The following is a 27718-nucleotide window of genomic DNA, read 5'->3' on the forward strand; positions in this document are numbered from 1 at the left end:
GGGCTGACCGTGGAGTTCCACAGGGCATCCTTGGGGCCGACTACGTGCGGGTCCTGGGGGAAAGTCCGGTGACCGGGGAGATGCCCCTCTCTTGGTGCAGGGCAGTCATCGTCCTGCTGCCTATGAAGGGCGATCTCCGCCAACTTAAGAACTGGTGCCCGGTCTCCCTCCTCAGGACGGATTACAAAATTTTTGCCAGGGCTGTGTCTGCTCGCCTTGGGGCCGTGCTAGACCACATGATCCACCCGACCAGTCCTGCACTGTCCCGGGCCGGGCAATCCACGATAACATCTATCTGGTCCAGGACCTGGTCCACCATTCCCAGGAGGCTGGTCTGTCGATTGCCTTCCTTTCCCTCGACAGGAGAAGGCGTTCGACAGGATGGATCACGAGTATCTGTTCGGAACTATGCACACTGTCAGGTTCGGGACGCATTTCGTTGCCTGGATCTGACTTTTGTATGTGGCCGCGGAGTGTCTGATTAAGGTTAATGGATCTTTGACGGCACCCCTTCGCTTTGGGAGAGGTGTGCGCCAGGGATGCCCCATGTCCAGCCAGTTATATGCCATATGAGTGGAGCCTTTCCTGCGCCTCTTGCGGAAGAGGTTGACGGGACTGGCTCTACAAGGGCCGGACGTGGAGGTCGTCCTCTCGGCTTACGCCGATGATCTGCTCCTCATGGTCGAGGATCCTATTGAACTACGGAGGATGCGTGAGTGCCAGGAGATTTACTCAGCCGCATCCTCCGCCAGGATCAACTGAGAGAAATGTTCCGGACTCCTGGTGGGTGAGTGGCAGGTGGACTCCCTGCCGGAGGAGCTCAGGACTTTTGCCTGGAGCACGACCCATCTCCTCTATCTGGGAGTCTACCTTAGCCTTGCCGAGGAAGCCTGGCCGGTGAACTGGCAAGAGCTGGAGGCCAAATTGCCACTTGCCGAGGGCGCTGGACAGGACTGCTCCGAGTGCTGTCCTACAGGGGTCGAGCGCTAGTCATAAACCAGCTGGTGGCCGCTATGCTGTGGTACTGGCTGGTCACTTTGACCCCTCCCCCTGCATTTGTCACTAAGATGCAGAAAAAGCTGGTGGACTTCTTCTGGAACAACAGGAAGCACTGGTTCTCTGCTGCGGTTCTGAGTCTCCTGCTGAAGGAGGGCAGGCATTGGTGTGCATCAGCACCCAGCACGCGACTTTCCATCTTCAGACCCTGCAGAGATAGCTGTATGTTGAGCCCCCTCCGAGGTGGTGTGTGCTGGCGATGTATTTCTTCCGCCAGCAGTACAGCCTCAATTATGATACGCAGTTCCTGTTTGTGAGCCTGGGGGGTGTCAGGACCACCATGTGGGGGCTGCCCACCTTTTACCAGGAACTCATCAGGGTCTGGAACAGAGTCACCACCAAGCGCAGCTCTCCCCCGTCTGGAGTGGCGGCTGTCCTTTGGGAGCCGCTGCTCAGGAATCTGTACCTCCACCACCGCGGTTTTCGGTGGCAGGCGGACGAGAGGGCTGTGTCTGGCGAGGTGACCAGGGTCAGGGACCTGCTCGATGGCGAGGAGCGTGCTGGATGGTGCCTGAAGAGCTGGCACGGCACCTACCCTGGTCCAGCGTGTGGCCAATGCCATCGAGTCGCTAAAAACGGCACTGGGCCCTGACTCCGTTAGGTGTGTCGAGGATGCTCAAGCACGAGGGGCGATCCCGTCCAAACTGACCCCCGTCCGGACGGAATTCCTCATCGGCACCAAGCCTCGAAACCTCCTTCAGGAGCCGGCGCCTCACAATTTGAGCCTCTTCCGGGAAATCCCCTCTGTGCCTTTCGGTTCTGCGCGGAGGGATTTCCTGTATGGGCTGCTCCTGCACACTCTCTACCTTGCCATTCTCGTCTGCCGTCTGGACATGCAATGGTGCACCATCTTCCCGTCCGGATGAGGCGGGGGTCCCCAATGGAGTGCACTCTATGCAGGAGTCCTCCCTTTATTTATTGGGGACTTGGCCTGGAGGGTGTTGCACAGAGCAGTCCCGTGCAATCGATTTTTAAGTCAGTTCACGGACTCCCAGGCCGCCTGTAATTTCTGCGGTCTGGAGGAGTCCGTGTTCCATATTTATATTGAGTGTGTGAGGTTGCAGGCCCTGTTCCAATATTTGAAGGGGCTGCTCCTCAAATTCTGGTTGCACTTCAGTCCTACAGTCCTGATCTTTGGGCACCTTGTGCAGAGGGGAGCGGGCAGGTCGGAGGGCCTCCTCATAGGACTGCTCCTGGGCATGGCCAAGGAGACCATCAGCATGTCCAGGCAGCGGGCGGTCGACGGGGTCGTTCAGCCCGACTGCCTGCCTCTCTTCCGCGGTTACATCCGAGCCAGGGTGTCCCTGGAGATGGAGCACGCAGTGTCCACCGGTACGCTCACGGCCTTCCACAAGAGGTGGACCCCAGAGGAACTGGAGTGTATCATCACCCCGAGCAACCAAATTTTAATTTGATCGTTAAAGTTTAAAAGTTAATTTGTTTAATTTGCCGCTTTTAGTATCCCCCGTTAACAAGGGTCACTTGATTTATAGGTTCACAAAAATAATTGTGGAGCTGTTCCAGGAACTTGATTTAAAGTTTCTACTCAAAATAGTGTAGAGCTGTTGCATTGTGAGTGGCTTAGCCAGTCATGTGATGTTGACAAGACTCAATAAAACCCCAATCAGTTGGGCCCAGGTCATCCACGATGAGGTATGCAGTTGTGAGCCTCGTGGATGAACTGGTAATGTGTAGTGGGATTGTTAAACCTTTGTTAATAAACCAACTAGTTCTTGATAGCAATGTGTTGCTATGAATTCTTAAAGCAAAGAACCCAAGAAGTAAATGCATTACAGAGGGGTTTAGCGAGGGAGCTCGAGGGAGTCGGGCTGAGGCAATGAAAGGCTTTTCCACCAATGGAGGGAGGGGAAGGGGGAGTGAATGCACAGTTAAAGAAGCAAAGAGTGCCGGGGTTATCGGCCTGGAGGAGGTTACAGAAGGTTGGAGGTGGGACAAGGCCAGTCAGAGATTTGAAGCTGAGGACAAGAGTTTATATTTAGTGCATTGAGGGACAGGGAGCCTCTGTACGATGACAGTGAGGAGGATTTCCTGTGGGACAGGATATGAGCGACTGTATTTTGGACAAATCAGTCGAGTTCACTGAGGATGTGAGGCCAGCAATGAGAGCATTGGAGCCATCAAGACCAGAGGTGACAGGAGCATGGATAAGGATGTCAGTGTTGTAGGGTATCAGGTGTGACCTTGGGCAGGACCACTTCAATGCTGTGAGCTGGAATTGGACTGGACAGATTGGAACAGGCAGCATTGAGAGGGTTGGGCTTGGAGTTTAGGTGAAGATGGGTCAGCAGGCAGAGAGGACAGGCGGGTGGGTGGCTTGTTTGAGGAGGGGATTGATGACTGGTTTTGAATGTTTGAGGAAAGTCACTAGTAGTGTGAGCTACACAGTAAATGTTATGTCTTTTTCGATGCTCTGATAATGACTCCACGAGGCAGTGTGTTGTACTTGAACTGTAGTGACCTTAGTCCTTTATTGATAACTCCAGCGTGAGGATTACACCTGGTGGCCTGCCTTTTATACTGGGCCAGGCACACCTGTACAGGTAACCTACAAGTCTCCCACTGCAGTGCCCTCTGGTGGCACACCTTGTAATAGTGCAAGCAGTAACCATGTAGGGTACATGACATCGCTCTCCCCCAAGCCTTTAGTGCAAATCGCCTCTGCATTGACTGTGCTCTGGGCTTAGCTCTATCTGGTTGACCCTTGGCGGGTCGTTTCTATTTTGGGTGAGTGGTTGGTGTTTCGTTGGCAGTAGAGTGCTGGTGGTTACTGTTTGTGTGTGTGTCCATGACCATTTCATTCTCCCCCCCCCACATATAGATTATGCCGGAGGTTCATTGCATTCATATACATTCAAGTCCAGAAAAACAAGTTTGCATTACATTTGAGGTGACACGCCATGGTGCACAACTCTGGCCCCAGGGACGCAGGCTACTACATTGGGTAGCTCACTGGACCTGTGTGCTCCCGATTGGTGTCTGCCCACTGCATTGGTTGAGTGCAGTTGAAATCCTACATCGCACAACGTTTCATTACTCATTATAAATAACTTGTAGCTCCGATCGTGATCACGCACCTTTTCTTTGTTTATTGCATGTACACAACGCTGATCATCAATTTCACATCTTGCATCTGGCTCACCGTTGACTTTACATTGTTTGAAAATGTGGAACAGTCCCTTTAAGTGTGGTGGGTTGCAGGCCTCCTTTAAGAGAGCTTTGCCATCTTTACCCCAATCCTCTTCTCTGGTGCCACGTGTTGCTCCATCAGCGCAGCACCTCGTGGTCTGGCCGTCGCCATCTTTTTCTTCGGTGCATCACCTCGTGGTTTGGGCGCCATCTTCCCTCCATCCACGATGTCGACTGCGGTGATCCTCTTCTTCCCGGGATCTGCCACCGAAGCTGGGAAGTCGCCTTCGGATCCAATTTTCTTCCTCCGGAGTCCTGCCACTGGAGCCTGGAAGGTGTGTTCGGGTTGTCTCAGCTGGATCATCTCCACATGCTGAGCGGTCTGTGCCTCGGGTGCTGTGCTGGTCTGCTTGCTGATGCCGGGTCCACCCTCAAGTGAGGGCTTGCTGTGCCTCCGAGCGCGGAGGATGTCGATTGCTGGAGGGATGAAGTCCTCCCACTTGCAATGGATCTTCTCCATCCACCTTCTTCCGAGTAGCATTGGTGCATCACCTGCAACAATCCACAGAGGTAACTTGTGCACCACGCCATCATGGAGTACCTTTACATTCGCAGTACCAACAACTGGGATAAGTTCATCGGTGCAGGTGCGCAGCTTTGCCTGAACCAGGACCAACTTGGTTCATTCAGCCTGATTGTCCCATAACCTCTCAAAGGTTTCTTGATTCATTACTGACTGGCTCGCCCCTGTGTCCACTTCCATGAAGACTGGAACACCATCTATCTCAACTTCCATCCTCAATGGGGAACCTTCGGTGATGTAGGTAAACGTGCTATACAGCTCATCATGGGGCTAAGCTGCCTCTCTGCCTATCGTTTCATAATCTACGCTGGATTCATGGCCATCTGCAGACTCTTCATCGACACAGTGAGTCATATTTCTCTTACACATTCGCTTGAGGTGGCCCTTTGTGCTGCAGCCTTTACACACAGTCTTTAAAACGGCACTGGTGAGCCCTGTGATTCCCTCCACAACGCCAGAATGGAGCTACTCGGTTAGTGCCCCTCGGCGAACTCTGAGTTAAGGGCCTCAGGGGTCTGTTCTCTCTTCCCTGAGAAGGTTCACGTTCTACAGTCCAGCCTCTAAAAGACGCCACTCTGTGCATAGTACTTGCAGGGTTTGAGTCCTGAGGATGGGCCATCTGCCTAGAAACGCAGGTCGAGGTCATGAATGTCTGGCTCACAGAGATGGCCTTCTGCAGTGTGACTGTGGTATCCGCAGACAGTAGCTAATGAAGAAGGCTCTCATGGCCGATTCCAATGACAAAAATGTCTCGCAGCGCTTCAGTGATGTGGTCGCCAAAATCACACGGTGCCACCAGCCTCCTGAGGTCTGCAGCATATTTTGCAATTTCTTGGCCGTCGGTGGGTGCTGAACCAGTGTCTGGCTGTGAGGATGCTCTCCTTGGGCTTCAGTTGCTCTTGGATCAGCGTTACAAGCTCCTTGTACGTCTTGGTCGTTGTCTTCGCTGGTGCCAGCAAGTCCCTGACGAGGTCATAGATGATGGGCCCACAACTGGTTAGCAGGATAGCTCTGCACTTATCAGCCAGTGTGGCCGGGTTTCTCCTGCCAGGTCTTTGCTGTGAAGAAATGATCGAGCCTCTCCACAAAGACATCCCAATCATCAGCATCGGCAAACTGCTGCAATGTACCAAGGGTAGCCATTTTCACGTGAAGGTTCCTAATCTCGTCGCCAATTGTTGTCTTTAGATACGCTGACAATGATTGCATGAGGCAATGTGTTGTACTTGAACTGTAGTGACCTTAGTCCTTTATTGGTAACTCCAGAGTGAGGATCACACCTGGTGATCTGCCTTTTATACTAGGTCAGGCACACCTGTACAGGGAACCTGCAAGTCTCCCATTGCGGTGACCTCTGGTGGCACACCTTGTAATAGTGTAAGCAGTAACATGTCAGACACATGACAGTAAGGGATAAAGAGGAGTCAGGAGGTGTATGGAGAAGAAATCACTTGGCCAGGGTGTGAGCATCATTTGGGAAATAAGTGAAGAGAAGGCATGGGAGGGAGATTGGGGAAAATCTGCAGTGATGGGGATCAGGGAGGAAGACTCGGGGAGGTTGTGGAGGAAGTGGCAGAGGCAGCTGTATGCATGAAGCAAAGAAATCCTGGAGCTTTTCATATCAGGCCATATAATGATCAGTTGTTTAGAATTTACTGAAGCTCAGGTGAGCTGCCTGCAGTTTTCATTGAAACATTTCAGACATTTATCAACCTTCAGACCGGTTTTTAAGTGATTGATATTTTCCCATTAAAGGTGCAGTTGTCCCTGTCCTGACCCAGTCTCCGAGCCTGGAACGTGTCACAGAGGGTCACACGGCGAGGTTACAGTGCACCATGCGGAACGCCAGAGTGAGTGACACCGATGTCCACTGGTACCGGCAACTACCGGGGCAAGATATGGAGTGGGTTTTAACACATGAGGCAAGTGGCAGCACACGAGGGAGCCCAGGTTCCACTGACCGTCTCCAGCCTTCCAGAGACACCTCCAATAACAGCTTCATTCTGACAGTCACAGACGTGCAGCCCAGTGACACTGCCGCCTATTACTGTAAAGTGTGGGGCGATATCAGCGGGAACGGAACCCAGCTCAATGTAACCAGTAAGTATAAGTTACATTTGGTTTTATTCATAATAGCATTACTACAGAGAGGGTAATTTTACAACAATACACTCCCAGTCGAGAGGCACACACACACTGGGAGCATGGACTGGAGAATTGGGGCTGTGATGTTGTGGCCCTATATCTGACCCACATTCCATGGGACTGTAGCTTCTCACTGGGAGCACGGCATTGTGGGATCCCTCTTATACACACTTCACTTCTCAATAGAACACAGGAGCTTCCCAAACTTGATGGAAATATATTGTTTCGCCTAAAGTGTGATTTCACTTATACTGACAGGGATTAGGAATTCTAAGGCGATTTGATTCTTTTAAAATTCAACATTACTAAACGTTAAAGTGCCAGTAATCCGTCACAGTGCAACTCAGCAGCAGATAGTTTTGCAATAATTTCTCACATTTATCTGCACCTATTTTCTCCTCGTGATGGTCCAGTCCACAGGCCCTGACTCCTTGCCCAAGTTACCATTCACACCCACACATATCCCCATCAGTGTTACCCTGCATTTGCTTTTTGATGCGTGGTCCCTTTAACGGGCGGCGCGGCCCATTCAAAGTTTCACATCGGGAAAGCTGAACCCGGGCTGTGCTGATCTCCCCCTCCCCCACGTCCCCCACCCCCCCACATCCCCCCACCACATCACCCCTCCCCCTCCCCCACGTCCCCCCCACCCACATCACCCCTCCCCCTCCCCCACGTCCCCTCCCCCATCCAATCACCCCTCCCCCTCCCCCACGTCCCCTCCCCCACACACATCACCCCTCCCCCTCCCCCACGTCCTCTCCCCCACCCACATCACCCCTCCCCCACGTCGTCCCCCACCCACATCACCCCTCCCCCACGTCCCCCCCCAACCACATCACCCCTCCCCCTCCCCACGTCCCTTCTCCCTCCCCCACGTCCCCTCCCCCACGTCCCCTCCCCCTCCCCCACGTCCCCTCCCCCTCCCTCACGTCCCCTCCCCCACCAACGCCCCCTCTCCCCCACCCACATCCTGCTCCCCCACGTCCCCTCCCCAACCCACTTCCCCCCTCCCCCACCCACATCCCCCCTCCCCCACGTCTCCTCCCCCACCCACATCCCCCCTCCCCCACCCACATCCCCATGTCTCCGCACATCCCCTCCCCTCCCCCACCCACATATCCCTCCCTTACCCTCGATTTAATTCCTAAGTTGATTTTTATGCTGCTCCTTTCCGCTCCCGACAGGATTTGTTCATTCTTTGTAAATTCACCTGAAATAATGATTTGTGGTTAATTCTATAAAAATTGTTTGGCTGGATTTGCGATGTTCTGGGCAGAGGATGTGTTCCCCCTCGCACCAAGTGCAGTTATTGAAGTAGGGCAGGGATGACCATCACTGGTATAACATTGAGACAAACACCATGCGCTGTATATTTTAGGTACTTGCTGTCTCACAATACAAGCTGTTCTCGCTCCACAGTCCCATTGACCAGTTTTATGCTCCGACTTCCTTCTGTTTGAATCAAACTTTGATAAAGTTTACACTTGTATTATCCAAGCTTTTATATAAATCTTACAGCACAGAAAGAGGCCATTCGGCCCATCGTGCCCATGCTGGCTCTTTGAAAGAACGATCCAATTGTTCCCACTGCCCCTGCTCTTTCCCCACAGCCCTGCAATTTTATTCCTTTTCAAATATTTATCCAATTCCATTTTGAAAGTTACTATTGAATCTTCCACCGCCCTTTCAGGCAGCGCATTCCAGATCACAGCAACTCGCTGCGTAAAAAGGAATTCTCATCTCTTTCCCCCCTCCCCCCTGGTACTTTTGTTAATTATCGTCAATCTGTGTGCTCTGGTTACTGATCCTCCCCACACTGGAAACATTTCATCCTCATTTACTCCAGCAAAACCCCTCAGAATTTTGAACGCCTCGATTAAATCCCCCTGTGACTTCACTGCTCTAAGGAGAACAATCCTAACTTCTTCAGTCTCTCCACATAACTGAAGTCCCTCATCTCTGGTCTCATTCTAGTAAATTTCCTCTGCACCCTCACCAAGGCCTTGACATTGTTCCTAAAGTGTGGTGCCCAGAATTGGACACAATAGTCCAGCTGAGGTCTAACCAGTGATGTATGGAGGTTTAGCATCACTTCCTTGCTTTTGTACTCTACACCTCGATTTATAAACCCAGGGTTTTTTAGCTCTTTTAAAGCCTCATCAACTTGTCCTGCCACTATGAAGATTTGTATGTGAACCTCCAGGGCTCCCTGTTCCTGCACCCACTTTATAATTGCACCATTTAGTTCATATTACCGTTCCTCATTTTTCCTTCCAAAATGCATCACTTCACACTTCTCTGCATTAAATTGCATCTGCCATGTATCTGCTCATTTCACCAGTCCTCCTGGAGGCTGCTGCTTTCCTCCTCATCTGCAAACTTTGAAATTATGCCCTCTATACCCCAGTCTATTTTCAGCATTTAAAAAACCTGCTTCATGTCCTCTCTCAATGAAATATCCCTGCTCCAGTGAGAACTAATCTAATTCTATCATCACACTTCTACACAGGGTATGGTGAGGCCACACCTGGAGTACTGCGTGCAGTTTTAGTCTCCGTATTTACGGAAGGATAGACTTGCATTGGAGGCTGTTCTGAGAAGGTTCACCAGGTTGATTCCGGAGATGGGCAGGAAAGTGGAGCTGAGTCCATGATCGGATTAGCCATGATCTTATTGAATGGCGGAGCAGGCTCGAGGAGCCAAATGGCCTACTCCTCCTCCTACATAAGAACAGAAGAACATAAGAATTAGGAACAGGAGTAGGCCATCTAGCCCCTCGAGCCTGCTCCGCCATTCAACAAGATCATGGCTGATCTGGCCGTGGACTCAGCTCCACTTACCTGCCCGCTCCCCATAACCCTTAATTCCCTTATTGGTTAAAAATCTATCCATCTGTGACTTGAATACATTCAATGAGCTAGCCTCAACTGCTTCCTTGGGCAGAGAATTCCACAGATTCACAACCCTTGGGAGAAGAAATTCCTTCTCAACTCGGTTTTAAATTTGCTCCCCCGTATTTTGAGGCTGTGCCCCCTAGTTCTAGTCTCCCCGAACCTCTCTGCCTCTATCTTGTCTATCCCTTTCATTATTTTAAATGTTTCTAATAAGATCACCCCTCATCCTTCTGAACTCCAACGAGTAAAGACCCAGTCTACTCAATCTATCATCATAAGGTAACTCCCTCATCTCCGGAATCAGCCGAGTGAATCGTCTCTGCACCCGCTTCAAGCTAGTAAATCCTTCCTTTAGTAAGGTGACCAAAACTGCACGCAGTACTCCAGGTGCGGCCTCACCAATACCCTATACAGTTGCAGAAGGACCTCCCTGCTTTTGTACTCCATCCCTCTCGCAATGAAGGCCAACATTCCATTCGCCTTCCTGATTACCTGCTGCACCTGCAAACTAACTTTTTGGGATCCATGCACAGGACCCCCAGGTCCCTCTGCCTAACAGCATGTTGTAATTTCTCCCCATTCAAATAATATTCCCTTTTACTGTTTTTGTTCCCAAGGTGGATGACCTCACACTTTCCGACATTGTATTCCATCTGCCAAAGCTTAGCCCATTCGCTTAACCTATCTAAATCTCTTTGCAGCCTCTCTGTGTCCTCTACACAACCGCTTTCCCACTAATCTTTGTGTCATCTGCAAATTTTGTTGCACTACACTCTGTCCTCTCTTCCAGGTCATCTATGTATATTGTAAACAGTTGTGGTCCCAGCACCGATCCCTGTGGCACACCACTAACATCGATTTCCAACCTGAAAAGGACCCATTTATCTCGACTCTCTGCTTTCTGTTAGCCAGCCAATTCTCGATCCATGCTCATACATTTCATCTCACTCCGCGTACCTTTATCTTCTACAGTAACCTTTTGTGTTGCACCTTATCGAATGCCTTTTGAAAATCTAAATACACCACATCCATCGGTACACCTCTATCCACCATGCTCGTTATATCCTCAAAGAATTCCAGTAAATTAGTTAAACATGATTTCCCCTTCATGAATCCATGTTGTGTCTGCTTGATTGCACTACTCCTATGTAGATGTCCTGCTATTTCTTCCTTAAAGATAGTTTCAAGCATTTTCCCCACTACAGATGTTAAACTAACCGGCCTATAGTTACCTGCCTTTTGTCTGCCCCCTTTTTTAAACAGAGGCGTTACATTAGCTGCTTTCCAATCCGCTGGTACCTCCCCAGAGTCCAGAGAATTTTGGTAGATTATAACGAATGCATCTGCTATAACTTCCGCCATCTCTTTTAATACCCTGGGATGCATTTCATCAGGACCAGGGGACTTGTCTACCTTGAGTCCCATTAGCCTGTCCAGCACTACCCCCCTCGTGATAGTGATTGTCTCAAGGCCTCCCTTCCCACATTCCCGTGACCAGCAATTTTTGGCATGGTTTTTGTGTCTTCCACTGTGAAGACCGAAGCAAAATAATTATTTAAAGTCTCAGCCATTTCCACATTTCCCATTATTAAATCCCCCTTCTCATCTTCTAAGGGACCAGCATTTACTTTTGTCACTCTTTTCCGTTTTATATATCTGTAAAAGCTTTTACTATCCGTTTTTATGTTTTGCGCAAGTTTACCTTCGTAATCTATCTTTCCTTTCTTTATTGCTTTCTTAGTCATTCTTTGCTGTCGTTTAAAATTTTCCCAATCTTCTAGTTTCCCACTAACCTTGGCCACCTTATACGCATTGGTTTTTAATTTGATACTCTCCTTTATTTCCTTGGTTATCCACGGCTGGTTATCCCTTCTCTTACTGCCCTTCTTTTTCACTGGAACATATTTTTGTTGAGCACTATGAAAGAGCTCCTTAAAAGTCCTCCACTGTTCCTCAATTGTGCCACCATTTAGTCTGTGTTTCCAGTCTACTTTAGCCAACTCTGCCCTCATCCCACTGTAGTCCCCTTTGTTTAAGCATAGTACGCTCGTTTGAGACACTACTTCCTCACCCTCAATCTGTATTACAAATTCAATCATACTGTGATCACTCGTTCCGCGAGGATCTTTTACGAGGAGATCATTTATTATTCCTGTCTCATTACACAGGACCAGATCTAAGATAGCTTGCTCCCTTGTAGGTTCTGTATCATACTGTTCTCAGAAACAATCCCATATGCATTCTATGAATTCCTCCTCCAGGCTACCCCGTGCGATTTGATTTAACCAATCGATCAGTAGGTTAAAATCCCCCATGATTACTGCCATTCCTTTTTCACATGCCTCCATTATTCCCTTGATTATTGCCTGCCCCACCGTGAAGTTATTATTTGGGGGCCTATAAGTGACTTTTTCCCCTTACTATCTCTAATCTCCACCCACAATGATTCAACATTTTGTTCATCAGAGCCAATATCGTCTCTCACAACTGCCCTGATATCATCCTTTATTAACAGAGCTACCCCACCTCCTTTCCCTTCTTGTCTATCTTTCCGAATCGTCAGATACCCCTGTATGTTTAATTCCCAGTCTTGGTCTTGCAACCACATTTCTGTATTGGCCACCAAATCATACCCATTTGTAATGATTTGTGCCGTCAACTCATTTACTTTATTTCGAATGCTGCGTGCTTTTAGGTAGACTGTTTTAAGACTAGTTTTTAAAACATGATTTTTAGTTTTGACCCTTCCTCCAGCCCCTTTATATTCAGTGGCCCTTTTTGTTTTTTGCCTTGAATTTCTCTGCCCTCCACTTTTACTCATCTCCTTTCTGTCTTTTGCTTTTGTCTCCTTTTTGTTTCCCTCTGTCTCCCTGCATTGGTTCCCATCCCCCGCCATATTAGTTTAACTCCTCCCCAACAGCACGAGCAAACACTCCCCCTCGGACATTGGTTCCGGTCCTGCCTATGTGCAGACCGTCTGGTTTGTACTGGTCCCACCTCCCCCAGAACCTGTTCCAATGTCCGTAACTTCTTATGTTCTTATCCACAGCTCTCGGCCACTCTGCTGCTATAACTCTGCCTGGAGTGCATGGGAGGGCTGCAAATTATTCCTGGACCCGGATATGCCTGGTCCCAGCCTTCCATTGGCCTTTTGGAGGCATCAGGGATAGACACTAAGAGAAAGAACCTGCACTTCTATAGTGCCTTTCAGTCTCGGGATGTCCCAAAGCACTTTACATAAGCCAATGAAGTACATGTGAAGTGTAGTCTCTGTTGTAATTTAGGAAACACACAAGGTCCCACAAACAGCGATTAAATAAATAGCCAGATCATGTGTTTTAGGTATAAATGTTGGCCTGGACACTGGGAGAACTCCCCTGCTAATCTTCGAATAATGCCGTGAGATCTTTTACATCCAACTGAGATGCCAATCTTGGTTTGACATCTCATTTCAATAACAGCACCTCCAACAGTGCAGCACACCCTCCATACTGCACTGGAGTGTCTAGATATGTGCTGGGATCTCTGGAGTGGGACTTGAACCCACGACATTGTGACTCTGAGAAAGAAAGATTTGAATTTCTACAGTGCTTTTCATGACCTCATGATGTCCCAAAGCACTTTACAGCCAATGAAGTACTTGTTGAAATGTAGACACTGTTGTAATGTAGGAAACATGGCAGCCACTTTGCACACAGCAAGCTCCCATAAACAGCAATGTGATAATGGCCAGGGCACTGGGGATAACTTCCCTGCTCTTCTTCAAAATAGTGCCGTGGGATCTTTTACATCCACTTGAGAGAGCAGACGGGGCCTCGGTTTAACAACTCATTCAAAAGCTGGCTCCTCGGACAGTGCAGCGCTCCCTCAGCACTGCACTGGGAGTGTCAGCCTACTGCACTCCATACTGCACTGGAATGTCTAGATATGTGCTGAAGTCTCTGGAGTGGGACATGAACCCATAACCTTCTAACTCCAAATGTTATAAATTGTTAAACTTTGAAAGCTTGGAGAAATATATTTCTTTGTGTTAAGCTCCATATATTTCCCATGTACAGATCCATTGGCTGATCCGGTCCTTGTTCAGCATCCAACAGTCAGCAAGGTCCCAGAGGGTGAAACCGTGCAGTTACAATGTGCCATGTACAATGCCAGTGTGAGTGACGCTGATGTCCACTGGCACTGCCAGCGACCCGGGAACAACAGCGAGTGGGTGATGAGCCAGTTTGTGAATGGCACCATTACCAAGTCCTGGGGTTTCCACGACCGTTTTCTGCCTTCCAGGAACATCACCAGTAACAGTTACATTCTGACCATCATGAATGTGTCCCTTAGTGATACTGCTGCCTACAGCTGCAGTGTGTGGAGCTACATCTATGGAGCAGGGACCCAGCTCAATGTAACCGGTAAGTCAATGTTAGCTCACACTGGCAGGGTCACAGTAACAGCTCCTTACTGGGAACATGTGTAACCTTCACACAGTGGGGTGGACCAGTGGAAATATACCGTCAGACACAGTGGTTACTGTCTTGCTGTGGAACAGAGAGTGGGAATGTTGTTAGTGATGTGCGAAATGCCAGAGTTGAATAGTGGCGATGTAAGAATGGATCAAAACTCTGGAACAACAACAGAACATACGGAATGTCTCGGCCAGTCTGTTTTTTGTGGAGAAAACGGAGGAGTTGACATTTTGGGTGTGGGCCACTCAGAACAAAAGAGAAGGGAGAGTGGAAAACAGACATGGGAAAAGAAATGGGCACACTTATTTGTACTGCAAAAATGGCCGCCATGCTCCACTCTTTGTCAATGATTGGTCCTTGTGGAGGATAAGCCACACCCTGAAGTTTCACTGGAATGTGTAACTGGAACCGCCCATCCCAAGGTCTCACTGACTTTGCAAATTGTAATTCGATCCACTTTGACTTCCTGAAGCGACAGAGGACAGAGCTCCCCAGAAGACAGCAAGGGCCTGACCCCAGTCCAGGTATATCCCTCCCCCAGCCAAAGTACCTTACCCCAGTCCAAGTATATCCCTCCCCCAGTCAAAGTACCTTACCCCAGACCAAGTATATCCCTCCCCCAGCCAAAGTACCTTACCCCAGTCCAGGTATATCCCTCCCCCAGCCAAAGTACCTTACCCCAGTCCAAGTATATACCTCCCCCAGTCAAAGTACCTTACCCCAGTCCAGGTATATCCCTCCCCCAGCCAAAGTACCTTACCCCAGTCCAGGTATATCCCTCCCCCAGTCAAAGTACCTTACCCCAGACCAAGTACATCCCTCCCCCAGCCAAAGTACCTTACCCCAGTCCAAGTGCATAGCTAGAGGATTTGAGTATAGGAGCAGGGAGGTCTTACTGCAGTTGTACAGGGCCTTGGTGAGGCATCACCTGGAATATTGTGTTCAGTTTTGGTCTCCTAATCTGAGGAAGGACATTCTTGCTATTGAGGGAGTGCAGCGAAGGTTCACCAGCCTGATTCCAGGGATGGCTGGACTGACATATGAGGAGAAACTGGATCAACTGGGCCTTAATTCACTGGAGTTTAGAAGGATGAGAGGGGATCTCATAGAGACGTATAAGATTCTGACGGGACTGGACAGGTTAGATGTGGGAAGAATGTTCTCGATGTTGGGGAAGTCCAGAACCAGGGGACATAATCTTAGGATAAGGGGTAGGCCATTTAGGACTGAGATGAAGAGAAACTTCTTCACTCAGAGAGTAGTTAACCTGTGGAATTCCGTGCCAAAGAGAGTTGTTGATGCCAGTTCATTGGATATATTCAAGAGGGAGTTAGATATGGCCTTTACGGCTAAAGAGATCAAGGGGTATGGAGAGAAAGCAGGAAAAGGTTACTGAGGGAACTTAACGGTTGTGCTTATTATTAAACCTGGTTTTAATGTTATACCGAGGGAGAGCTGCCTGTCTCGGTTGTGCTTATATTAAACCTGGTTTTAATGTTATACCGAGGGAGAGCTGCCTGTCTCGGTTGTGCTTATATTAAACCTGGTTTTAATGTTATACCGAGGGGGAGTTGCCTGTCTCGGTTGTGCTTATATTAAACCTGGTTTTAATGTTATACCGAGGGAGAGTTGCCTGTTTCGGTTGTGCTTATATTAAACCTGGTTTTCTGAAGGACAGGAATCCGAGTCTTTACTCGATTCACCTTACTGCTATTGAACTATACGTCACCTTTTGATATTTTACAGAGTTATCTGAAAAGTGGTCTCTGAATATCATCATCAGCATTGCAGTCTGTGCCCTGGTATTAGCCGCCTTACTCTGCATCTTCATAGCCGCAGTATTCTACGTGAAAAAATGGGCATGTTTTCAAAGCAGATTAAAAGCGGAAGGGTAAATACAATTTCATTTCCTGTCTCATTTCAGTCTGATATTGATTGGTGCAGGGGATGGAATCAGCCCAAGAATGGGGGCAGACTAGCTGGGGACTGAGGGTTTTCTCTTGCTGTACGGATAAATAAATGCAAACATAAACAGCATTAAATCACCCAGTTATAAAATACACTGCAATTTCTCAGGTGATTATAAAGGAGTTTTGTGTTTTACACCCTCTCTTTCAGTGTTTCTCTCCTTCTCCTTCTGCCTCTCTCTGTCCATCTGTATCGCCCGCTCTCTCTCTCTCTCTCTCTCTCTCTCGCTGCCACACACTCTCATTGTCCCACCTGTTTTCTCCATGTGACTGTATCTCAACCTTTGCCTCCCTTTCTCTTATTGTCCTTCTGTATCTCTGTCCCGTGCTCTTGTTGTTGTGTTTTCTCTCTCTGCCCTTCCCTCCTTCTGCACCTTTGAAATTTTACGGCTGGAATTTTCCAGGGTGTAGCGCTGCTTCAGGCTGTGCGCTCAGCCGGGGGTCCATGTGCTCACAGCCTTGTGTCTTCCATATAACTGCCAATGTAAAGCGTCTATCTGTCTGTAACTCATCTACTCCTTTTATCACTTTGAACATCTCGATCAAATCCTCCCTCAATCTTCCTGTTTGAAGAAAATTCCATCCCAGTCGCTCTAGCCTATCCTTGTAACACAGACCCCCTCACAGAAACATAGAAACATAGAAAATAGGTGCAGGAGTAGGCCATTCGGCCCTTCTAGCCTGCACCGCCATTCAATGAGTTCATGGCTGAACATTCAACTTCAGTACCCCATTCCTGCTTTCTCGCCATACCCCTTGATCCCCCTAGTAGTAAGGACCTCATCTAACTCCTTTTTGAATATATTTAGTGAATTGGCCTCAACAACTTTCTGTGGTAGAGAATTCCACAGGTTCACCACTCTCTGGGTGAAGAAGTTCCTCCGCATCTCGGTCCTAAATGGCTTACCCCTTATCCTTAGACTGTGACCTCTGGTTCTGGACTTCCCCAACATTGGGAACATTCTTCCTGCATCTAACCTGTCTAACCCCGTCAGAATTTTATATGTTTCTATGAGGTCCTCTCTCATTCTTCTGAACTCCAGTGAATACAAGCCCAGTTGATCCAGTCTTTCTTGATAGGTCAGTCCCGCCATCCCGGGAATCAGTCTGGTGAACCTTCACTGCACTCCCTCAATAGTATTAAAGCCAAGGAAGTGGCATACAAATTGGCCAGAAATAGCAGTGAACCTGGGGACTGGGAGAAATTTAGAACTCAGCAGAGGAGGACAAAGGGTTTGATTAGGGCAGGGAAAATGGAGTATGAGAAGAAGCTTGCAGGGAACATTAAGACGGATTGCAAAAGTTTCTATAGATATGTAAAGAGAAAAAGGTTAGTAAAGACAAACGTAGGTCTTCTGCAGTCAGAATCAGGGGAAGTCATAACGGGGAACAAAGAATTTTATATGTTTCTATGAGGTCCCCTCCTCAGGTTAGGAGACCAAAACTGTACACAATACTCCAGGTGTGGCCTCACCAATGCCCTGTACAACTGTAGCAACACCTCCCTGCCCCTGTACTCAAATCCCCTTGCTATGAAGGCCAACATGCCATTTGCTTTCTTAACCGCCTGCTGCACCTGCATGCCAACCTTCAATGACTGATGTACCATGACACCCAGGTCTCGTTGCACCTCCCCTTTTCCTAATCTGTCACCATTCAGATAATAGTCTGTCTCTCTGTTTTTACCACCAAAGTGGATAACCTCACATTTATCCACATTATACTTCATCTGCCATGCATTTGCCCACTCACCTAACCTATCCAAGTCGCTCTGCAGCCTCACAGCATCCTCCTCACAGCTCACACTGCCACCCAACTTAGTGTCATCCGCAAATTTGGAGATACTACATTTAATCCCCTCATCTAAATCATTAATGTACAGTGTAAACAGCTGGGGCCCCAGCACAGAACCTTGCGGTACCCCACTAGTCACTACCTGCCATTCTGAAAAGTACCCATTTACTCCTACTCTTTGCTTCCTGTCTGACAACCAGTTCTCAATCCATGTCAGTACACTACCCCCAATCCCATGTGCTCTAACTTTGCACATCAATCTCTTGTGTGGGACCTTGTCGAACGCCTTCTGAAAGTCCAAATATACCACATCAACTGGTTCTCCCTTATCCACTCTACTGGAAACATCCTCAAAAAATTCCAGAAGATTTGTCAAGCATGATTTCTCTTTCACAAATCCATGCTGACTTGGACCTATCATGTCACCTCTTTCCAAATGCACTGCTATGACATCCTTAATAATTGATTCCATCATTTTACCCACTACCGATGTCAGGCTGACCGGTGTATAATTCCCTGTTTTCTCTCTCCCTCCTTTTTTAAAAAGTGGGGTTACATTGGCTACCCTCCACTCCATAGGAACTGATCCAGAGTCAATGGAATGTTGGAAAATGACTGTCAACGCATCCACTATTTCCAAGGCCACCTCCTTAAGTACTCTGGGATGCAGTCCATCAGGCCCTGGGGATTTATCGGCCTTCAATCCCATCAATTTCCCCAACACAATTTCCCGGCTAATAAGGATTTCCCTCAGTTCCTCCTCCTTACTAGACCCCCCGACCCCTTTTATAACCGGAAGGTTGTTCGTGTCCTCCTTCGTGAATACCGAAGCAAAGTACTTGTTCAATTGGTCCGCCATTTCTTTGTTTCCCGTTATGACTTCCCCTGATTCTGACTGCAGAGGACCTACGTTTGTCTTTACTAACCTTTTTCTCTTTACATATCTATAGAAACTTTTGCAATCCGTCTTAATGTTCCCTGCAAGCTTCTTCTCATACTCCATTTTCCCTGCCCTAATCAAACCCTTTGTCCTCCTCTGCTGAGTTCTAAATTTCTCCCAGTCCCCAGGTTCACTGCTATTTCTGGCCAATTTGTATGCCACTTCCTTGGCTTTAATACTATCCCTGATTTCCCTTGATAGCCACGGTTGAGCCACCTTCCCTTTTTTATTTTTATGCCAGACAGGAATGTACAATTGTTGTAGTTCATCCAAAAGTCTCTAAATGTCTGCCATTGCCCATCCACAGTCAACCCCTTAAGTATCATTCGCCAATCCATCCCAGCCAATTCACGCCTCATACCTTCAAAGTTAGCCTTCTTTAAGTTCTGGACCATGGTCTCTGAATCAACTGTTTCATTCTCCATCCCAATGCAGAATTCCACCATATTATGGTCACTCTTCCCCTGGTAACTCTGGGAATATCTGGTGCCATAGTTCCCAGTCAGTGGGTCATAACGGAATGGCACCTGGGCCAGGAAATAGTGCGGGGAATCCTGTTAGACCGCTCTAACGCACGTGTAGAAAATGTGCAGGAGCCCATTTTACATCTTGTAATCTGTGGAAATGAATGCTAATGGTGGCTAGCAGCATTCCCCAGTTTTCCCAGGAGCAATGTCCATTGTGCTCTGCTCACCCACATAAAGTGAGCCAGTGCTTTCAGCAGGTCGGTACGCAAAGGGCTTCTGGCTTTTCCACAGCAGCGTTTTTGATGATGGACGTGGGATTTGAGAGCTGCGGCTGGTGATTGTATTTTTTAAAGTGCAGTTTTGTTTTATTTGTTGTGATGCACTGCATTGGAATTATTCCACATCACAGGATTCGCCAAAGTCCAAGACATTGTTGTTGGTATCCGTGCCCACCTTGGACCCTACACATTACACCACGGTCTTCCTGAACTCCGGGGGTTTCTAACCCCCTCAATGTGCAGTTCAGTGACCAGCTCATCATACGGTGAATGTTCTGATCCCTCCATTTTAAGACCATCCACTGTGCCTAAACTCTTTCAAGGAGAAGGCAGACTGGGATCATGGCTCCTGAAAGACAAAGGCTATCCTCTGAGCTCTGGTTCCTGACATCATTGTGACAAGCGGGATCAAAGACACAACATGATGCACGCAGTCACCGGGATCATTCATCTCCAAGATGCACCAATGCTTTTCTAGTCCTGACCCCATCTACAAAATACACTGGCCCAATACACCCTTACCAACATAGACCTCTGCACTAACTCAACTACCACAGCGGCCCAGCCTATTGCCTGCTAATACCTAATTCTGCACTGTCAGATGGAAACTGTCTGCATCACAGGTTGGGCCTCTACTCATTGGCATTCAGAAGAATGAGAGGTGATCGTTTCAATACGTATAAGATTCTGAGATCCGTGACCGTCTCATCAGAGTTCCATCCCACTTCCCGGTTCCTTTGGACGTCCCCATGACCACATCCATTTTCCCTTCCATTCCAAAGCCCCAAAACTGAAATGAGAGACAACAGCAAAGATTAAAAATTCCAATCCAAATTTATATCAGAACAACATAATATATTTACTAATCACCCTTGTGCATTTCCTTCTATCCCCTTTTTGCTTTAACTAGTCTAGCGTTCCTCCGCTGAGGCACGGCTGGTGGAAGACTGCTGCGTGTCAGGGCCAGATACTACAGAAGGCCTTGCAGGACACCCTCGACCAGCTCTGGGCCTGGAAGGCTCGGCTGTAGACTCCACCACCTCAGGCTGGGCAGCAGCAGTCTGGGCTGGCTGGATGACGGCCAGCGACAAGTGCAATGGCGGAGTGGCAGTGGTGGGATCAGGATAGCTGTCATTCTGAGAAAGGACAGCAGGTTCCTGCTCCACTGACCCAGTGCCACTCCCCCGGGGCAGCACCTCAACATCCCCAACAATTTGCTGGAGCACAGTTTGGTGGGCTGCTGCGAACTTGGATAGGTTAGGTAAGTGGGCAAATGCATGGCAGATGAAGTATAATGTGGATAAATGTGAGGTTATCCACTTTGGTGGTAAAAACAGAGAGACAGACTATTATCTGAATGGTGACAGATTAGGAAAAGGGGAGGTGCAACGAGACCTGGGTGTCGTGGGACATCGGTCACTGGGGGTTGGCATGCAGATACGGCAGGCGGTTGGGAGGGCGGGTGGCGTGTTGGCCTTCATGGCGGGGGGATTTGAGTGCAGGGGTGGGGAGGTGTTGCTGCGGTTGTGCAGGGCCCTGGTGAGGCTGTGCCTGGAGTGTTGTGTGCAGTTTTGGTCTCCTGACTTGAGGGGGGACACTCTTGCTGTTGAGAGGGTACAGCGAGGGTTCACCGGATTGATTCCCGGGATGGTGGGACTGACGTGTCTGGGTGAGCGGGGGGAGCTGGATCGACTGGGCTTGTATTCGCTGGAGTTCGGAGGAGTGAGAGGGGATCTCATGGAAATGTTTCGGGTTCTGGCGGGTTTGGACAGGTTGGATGCGGGAGGGATGTTCCTGGTGTTAGGGGGGTCCGGGACCGGGGGTCACGGTCTAGGGATGGGGGTGGGCCATTTGGGGCCGAGATGGGGGGGAAACTTCTTCGCCCGGGGGGTGGTGGACCTGTGGAATTCTCTACCACGGAAAGTTGTTGAGGCCAATTCACTAAATGTGTTCGGGAAGGAGTTAGATGTGGTCCTCGCTATTGGGGGGTATGGCGGGGGAGCGGGAGTGGGGTGCTGGAGTTGCATGTTCGGCCATGAACTCGTTGAATGGCAGTACGGGCTCGAGGGGCCGAATGGCCTACTCCTGCACCTATTTTCTATGTTTCTATGTTTCAATGGTAGCTGTGGATGTACTGGATGACATGATTATACACTATATCCACTTGGAATATGCATCCACCACAACTAAAAACATCTTTCCCAGGAAGAGACCTGCAAAGTCAATGTGGATCCTGGACCGTGGTTTAGATGGCCACAACCACAGACTCAGCGGCGATTTCGCTGATGCTTTAATTAGCTGCATGCAAGTGTTGCACTGATGCACACATGATTCCAGATCAGAGTCAATTCCAGGTCATCATACATGAGATCTGGCAATGGCTTTCATCATGACAATACCGGGATGAGTGCTATGTAGATCATGTACAAATTTCTCTCTGCCTTTCTTAGGCATAGTCTAAGGATAAGGGGTAAGCCACAGTCTAAGGATAAGGGGTAAGCCATTTAGGACCGAGATGAGGAGAAACTTCTTCACCCAGAGAGTGGTGAACCTGTGGAATTCTCTACCACAGAAAGTTGTTGAGGCCAATTCACTAAATATATTCAAAAAGGAGTTAGATGTAGTCCTTACTACTAGGGGGATCAAGGGGTATGGCGAGAAAGCAGGAATGGGGTGCTGGAGTTGCATGTTCAGCCATGAACTCATTGAATGGTGGTGCAGGCTCGAAGGGCCGAATGGCCTACTCTTGCACCTATTTTCTATGTTTCTATGTTTTTCTATGACAAGGTGGATGCAGAGAGGATGTTTCCACTGATACAGGAGACGAGAACTAGGAGGCATAATCTTAGTATAAGGGACCGCCCATTTAAAACTGAGATGAGGAGGAATTTCTTCCCTCAGAGGGTTTTAAATCTGTGGAATTCGCTGCCTCAGAGAGCTGTGGAAGCTGGGGCATTGAATATATTTAAGACAGAGATAGACAGTTTCTTAACTGATAAGGGCATAAGGGGTTATGGGGAACGGACAGGGAAGTGGACCTGAGTCCATGATCGGATCAGCCATGATCATATTAAATGGCGGAGCAGGCTCGAGGGGTTGTATGGCCTACTCCTGCTCCTATTTCTTATGTTTTTATGTTCATTGTTTTCGGTCCCTGCCACAAACTCCGTTCCCTAGCCACTGACTCCATCCCTCTCTCCAACTTCTGCCTGAGGTTGAACCAGACTGTTCACAATCTTGGTGTCATATTTGACCCTGAAATGAGCTTTCGACCACATAGCCACAGCATAACTACAACCGCCTATTTCCACCTCCGTAACATCACCCATCTCCGCCCTTGCCTCAGCTCATCCGCTGCTGAAACCCTCATCCATGCCTTTGTTACCTCTAGACTTGACGATTCCAAAGCACTCCTGGCTGATCTCCCATATTATACCCTACGTAAACTAGAGGTGATCCAAAACTCGGCAGCCCGTGTCCGAACTCGCACCAAGTCCTGCTCACTCATCACCCCTGTGCTCGCTGACCTTCTGTTGCCTGGGCCCCAAGCTCTGGAACTCCCTGCCTAGACCTCTCCGCCTCTCTACCTCTCCTTCCTCCTTCAAGACGCTCCTTAAAACCTAACTCTTTGAACAAGCTTTTGGTCACCTGCATCAATTTCTACTTATGTGGCTCAGTGTCAAATTCTTTATCTCAAATAATACTCCTGTGAAGCACCTTGGGACATTCACTACGTTAAAGGCACTATATAAATACAAGTTGTTGTTGTTATGTATAGGAGACAAACATAACCCACTTCAATCAGGAGTCGATCGAACATCAACCAAACGGTCATGACTTGTGCAGAATTTCATTTTAAGAGAGAGACGTTCTTTGAAGCTTCTGTGCTCTTTCCTGCTCACAGCAGTCCCAGTGTGAAGTTGTACAGAAACATTCACTGATATTTATGCTCACAGCAGTGCCAGTGTGAAGTTGTACAGAAACATTCACTGATATTTATGCTCACAGCAGTGCCAGTGTGAAGTTGTACAGAAACATTCACTGATATTTATGCTCACAGCAGTGCCAGTGTGAAGTTGTTGTACAGAAACATTCACTGATATTTATGCTCACAGCAGTGCCAGTGTGAAGTTATACAGAAACATTCACTGATATTTATGCTCACAGCAGTGCCAGTGTGAAGTTGTTGTACAGAAACATTCACTGATATTTATGCTCACAGCAGTGCCAGTGTGAAGTTGTTGTACAGAAACATTCACTGATATTTATGCTCACAGCAGTGCCAGTGTGAAGTTGTACAGAGACATTCACTGATATTTATGCTCACAGCAGTCCCAGTGTGAAGTTGTACAGAGACATTCACTGATATTTATGCTCACAGCAGTGCCAGTGTGAAGTTGTTGTACAGAGACATTCACTGATATTTATGCTCATAGCAGTGCCAGTGTGAAGTTGTACAGAGACATTCACTGATATTTATGCTCACAGTAGTGCCAGTGTGAAGTTGTACAGAGACATTCACTGATATTTATGCTCACAGCAGTGCCAGTGTGAAGTTGTTGTACAGAGACATTCACTGATATTTATGCTCACAGCAGTGCCAGTGTGAAGTTGTACAGAAACATTCACTGATATTTATGCTCACAGCAGTGCCAGTGTGAAGTTGTTGTACAGAGACATTCACTGATATTTATGCTCACAGCAGTACCAGTGTGAAGTTGTACAGAGACATTCACTGATATTTATGCTCACAGCAGTGCTAGTGTGAAGTTGTACAGAGACATTCACTGATATTTATGCTCACAGCAGTACCAGTGTGAAGTTGTACAGAGACATTCACTGATATTTATGCTCACAGCAGTGCCAGTGTGAAGTTGTACAGAGACATTCACTGATATTTATGCTCACAGCAGTGCCAGTGTGAAGTTGTACAGAAACATTCACTGATATTTATGCTCACAGCAGTGCCAGTGTGAAGTTGTTGTACAGAAACATTCACTGATATTTATGCTCACAGCAGTGCCAGTGTGAAGTTGTACAGAAACATTCACTGATATTTATGCTCACAGCAGTGCCAGTGTGAAGTTGTACAGAGACATTCACTGATATTTATGCTCACAGCAGTGCCAGTGTGAAGTTGTTGTACAGAAACATTCACTGATATTTATGCTCACAGCAGTGCCAGTGTGAAGTTGTTGGACAGAAACATTCACTGATATTTATGCTGTAAATGAATCATTGACTTTCTGTTTCTGCACCATCTCCCTAGGCCCCCCGCTGGAGAGTTTAACACGGTGTATGCAACAGTCAGTGGTAAGAAACCCAATTCATTACTCATTCCGCTGATTAGTCCGAATAATGTTTATTGTTTTGTGATGTTTCTAAAAATCAATCGGATGAATCTTCTACTTATTGTTATCTCTGAAAAATGGAATACTTTCCCATTTCAAGCACTCAATAGCTGCATCAAGCTGGTGAAGATATAGGAGAGTCAGCTGTGGAGTAAAGCTCCCTCTGTCGGGCATCACTAATGTGCCTCACCCTCAGACTTGGAACAGAGCTCACCACTGGAACAATTTCGACTTCAATTCTTGCCACCTCTCTCAGCAATGTTGATGTTTAGTGCCCAGTGAGGGATGTGTTGTACTGAGATCTGTAAGAGCCACGTGGAGACGGACACACAGACACAATCTCCATCCCTCCAGCCACGGCCGATTTCAAACCCACTCCCACTGGTGAGCAGACAGAGTTCAGTTACCCCCATTGGAACGTTAACCTTGGAGTTGGTGCTGTGTAGATGTGTTGCAGCTCACTGCTCCCAGGTGAAGCAATGGACACAGGGTCAAGCTACTTCATATGTAAACATTTAATGCTGCATTTATACCACACAAACCGGACTCATGATGTAGTACACTTGGGGAGCGACGCAGTGTGTGTGGGGAGCGACACTGTGTGTGTGGGTGTGTGTGTGTGTGTCGGGGGGGGAGTGTATGTTTGGGGAGTGTGCACGCGTGTGGGGAGTGTGTGTGTGTGTATGGTGTGAGTGTGTGTGTGTGCGGGGAGTGTGTGTGTGTGCGGTGAGTGTGTATGTGTGTGCGGGGAGTGTGAGTGTGTGCGTGGGGGGGAATGTATGTTTGGGGAGTGTGCACGCGCGTGGGGAGTGTGTGTGTGTGGGGAGTGTGTGTATGTGTATGGGGTGTATGTGTGTGGGGAGTGTGTGTGTGTGGGAAGTGCTGCAGTGTAGGATAGGCAAGCAGAGTTATGGATGAGCTAAAGTTTATGTTCGGCGGAGGATGTGAGGCCAACCAGGAGAGCACTGCAATAGTCGAGTCTTAAAGTGATAAAGTCAGGGTGAGAGTGTCTGCAGCAGGTGGCCAGAGATGGCCGATGATTTTTTAATCGTTCACAAAGAGCATTTATTGCCCTTGGGAAGGTGCAGCCCGTGAGGTGATGCTACTCCCACAGTGAGTATATTTCTTGGTCGCAGTTTGTTACAACTGTGTGTCTTGCTCGGTCATGTCAGAGGGCAGTTAGAACTCAACCACATTGCTGTGGTCTGGAGTCACATATAGGCCAGATTTCATTCCCCAAAGGACATTGGGGAACCAGAATCTGGTAGTTTCATGGTCACCATAACTGATACTAGATTTTTATTCCAGATTTATTTAATTAGAACCATAGAATAGAATCCTGGAATGGTTACAGCACAGAGGGAGGCCATTCGGCCCGTCGAGCCCGTGCTGGCTCTCTGTAAGAGCACTTCAGTGAGTCCCTCTCTCCCGCCCTCTCCCCGTAGCTCTGTAAACCTGTTCCCTTCGGGTACTGACCTATTCCCTTCTGAAAGCTACGATTGAATCTGCCTCCACCAAGCTTTCAGGCACTGCATTCCAGATCATAACCACTCGCTGCGTCAAAAGGTTTTACCTCATTGGTTCTTCTGACAATCACCTTAAATCTGTGACCTCTGGTTCCCGACCCTTCCACCAATGGGAACAGTTTCTCTCTATCTACTCTGTCTGGACCCCTCATGATTTTGATCACCTCTCTCAGATCTCCTCTCAATCTTCTCTGCTCCAAGGAGAACAACCCCAGTTTCTCCAGTCTGTCCATGTAACTGAAGTCCCTCATCCCTGGAACCATTCTTGTAAATATTTTCTGCACCCTCTCTAAGGCCTTCACATCCTTCCTAAAGTGCGGTGCCCAGAATTGGACACAATACTCCAGTTGAGGCCGAACCAGTGTTTTATAAAGGTTCATAATAACTTCCCTGCTTTTGTACTCTATGCCTCTATTTATGAAGCCCAGGATGCCAAATACTTTTTTAACCACTTTCTCATCCTGCCACCTTCAACGATTTGTGCTCATGTACCCCCAGGTCTCTCTGTTCATGCACCCACTTCAGGATTGTACCCTTTAGTTTATATTTCCTCTCCTCATTCTTCCGATCAAAATGTATCACTTCACACTTTTCTGTGTTAAATTTAATCAGCGACCTGTCCGCCCATTTCACCAGCCTGTGTATGTCTTCCTGGTCTGTCACTATCCTCCTCACTGTTCACTGTACTTCCAGATATTGTGTCATCTGTACATTTTGAAATTGTGCCCTGTGCACCCACGTCCAAGTCATTCTGTTTGTAGCCACCAGATGGCGTCATTGTTGGAGACCACTGAGCAGCACGCTCATGGTATAAAAGGCCAGCCATTTTGAGAGTCAGGCACTTTGAGCCTAAATAAGACAGAGCCAAGGTTGTACCTTGCTTAGTTAAACAGTACTCAGCTTGAACCTTTATTCCATACATTACATTTGGCGACGAGAATACAAGAACCTTTGTTTGCAAAATGAACACGATTGGATTTTTAGAGCGAGTCGTGGAGGGAGAAGATTGGGCAGACTTTGTGAGCCATTTGAACCAGTACTTCATGGCCAACAAAATGAAGTGGGTCAACGATGCAGATCGGCGCCTAGCTGTGTTCCTCACTGTGT

At 48.1% G+C, this 27718-nt stretch overlaps 1 protein-coding gene across 1 annotated transcript in view; it reads left to right on the plus strand.

The window, feature by feature from the left end:
- LOC139254226 (uncharacterized) overlaps window positions 1-25220 on the plus strand; it is a 75486-nt gene extending 50266 nt beyond the window's left edge. Inside the window, exons 3-6 of the mRNA XM_070873655.1 lie at window positions 6542-6886; window positions 13887-14234; window positions 16035-16179; window positions 25004-25220. Of these exons, the coding sequence (XP_070729756.1) occupies window positions 6542-6886; window positions 13887-14234; window positions 16035-16179; window positions 25004-25220 (1055 nt within the window). The remainder of the gene's footprint in view (window positions 1-6541; window positions 6887-13886; window positions 14235-16034; window positions 16180-25003) is intronic.
- Window positions 25221-27718: the final 2498 nt, after the last annotated feature.

This window comes from Pristiophorus japonicus, unplaced genomic scaffold (assembly GCF_044704955.1).
Source record: "Pristiophorus japonicus isolate sPriJap1 unplaced genomic scaffold, sPriJap1.hap1 HAP1_SCAFFOLD_538, whole genome shotgun sequence".
Classification (NCBI taxonomy): domain Eukaryota; kingdom Metazoa; phylum Chordata; class Chondrichthyes; family Pristiophoridae; genus Pristiophorus; species Pristiophorus japonicus.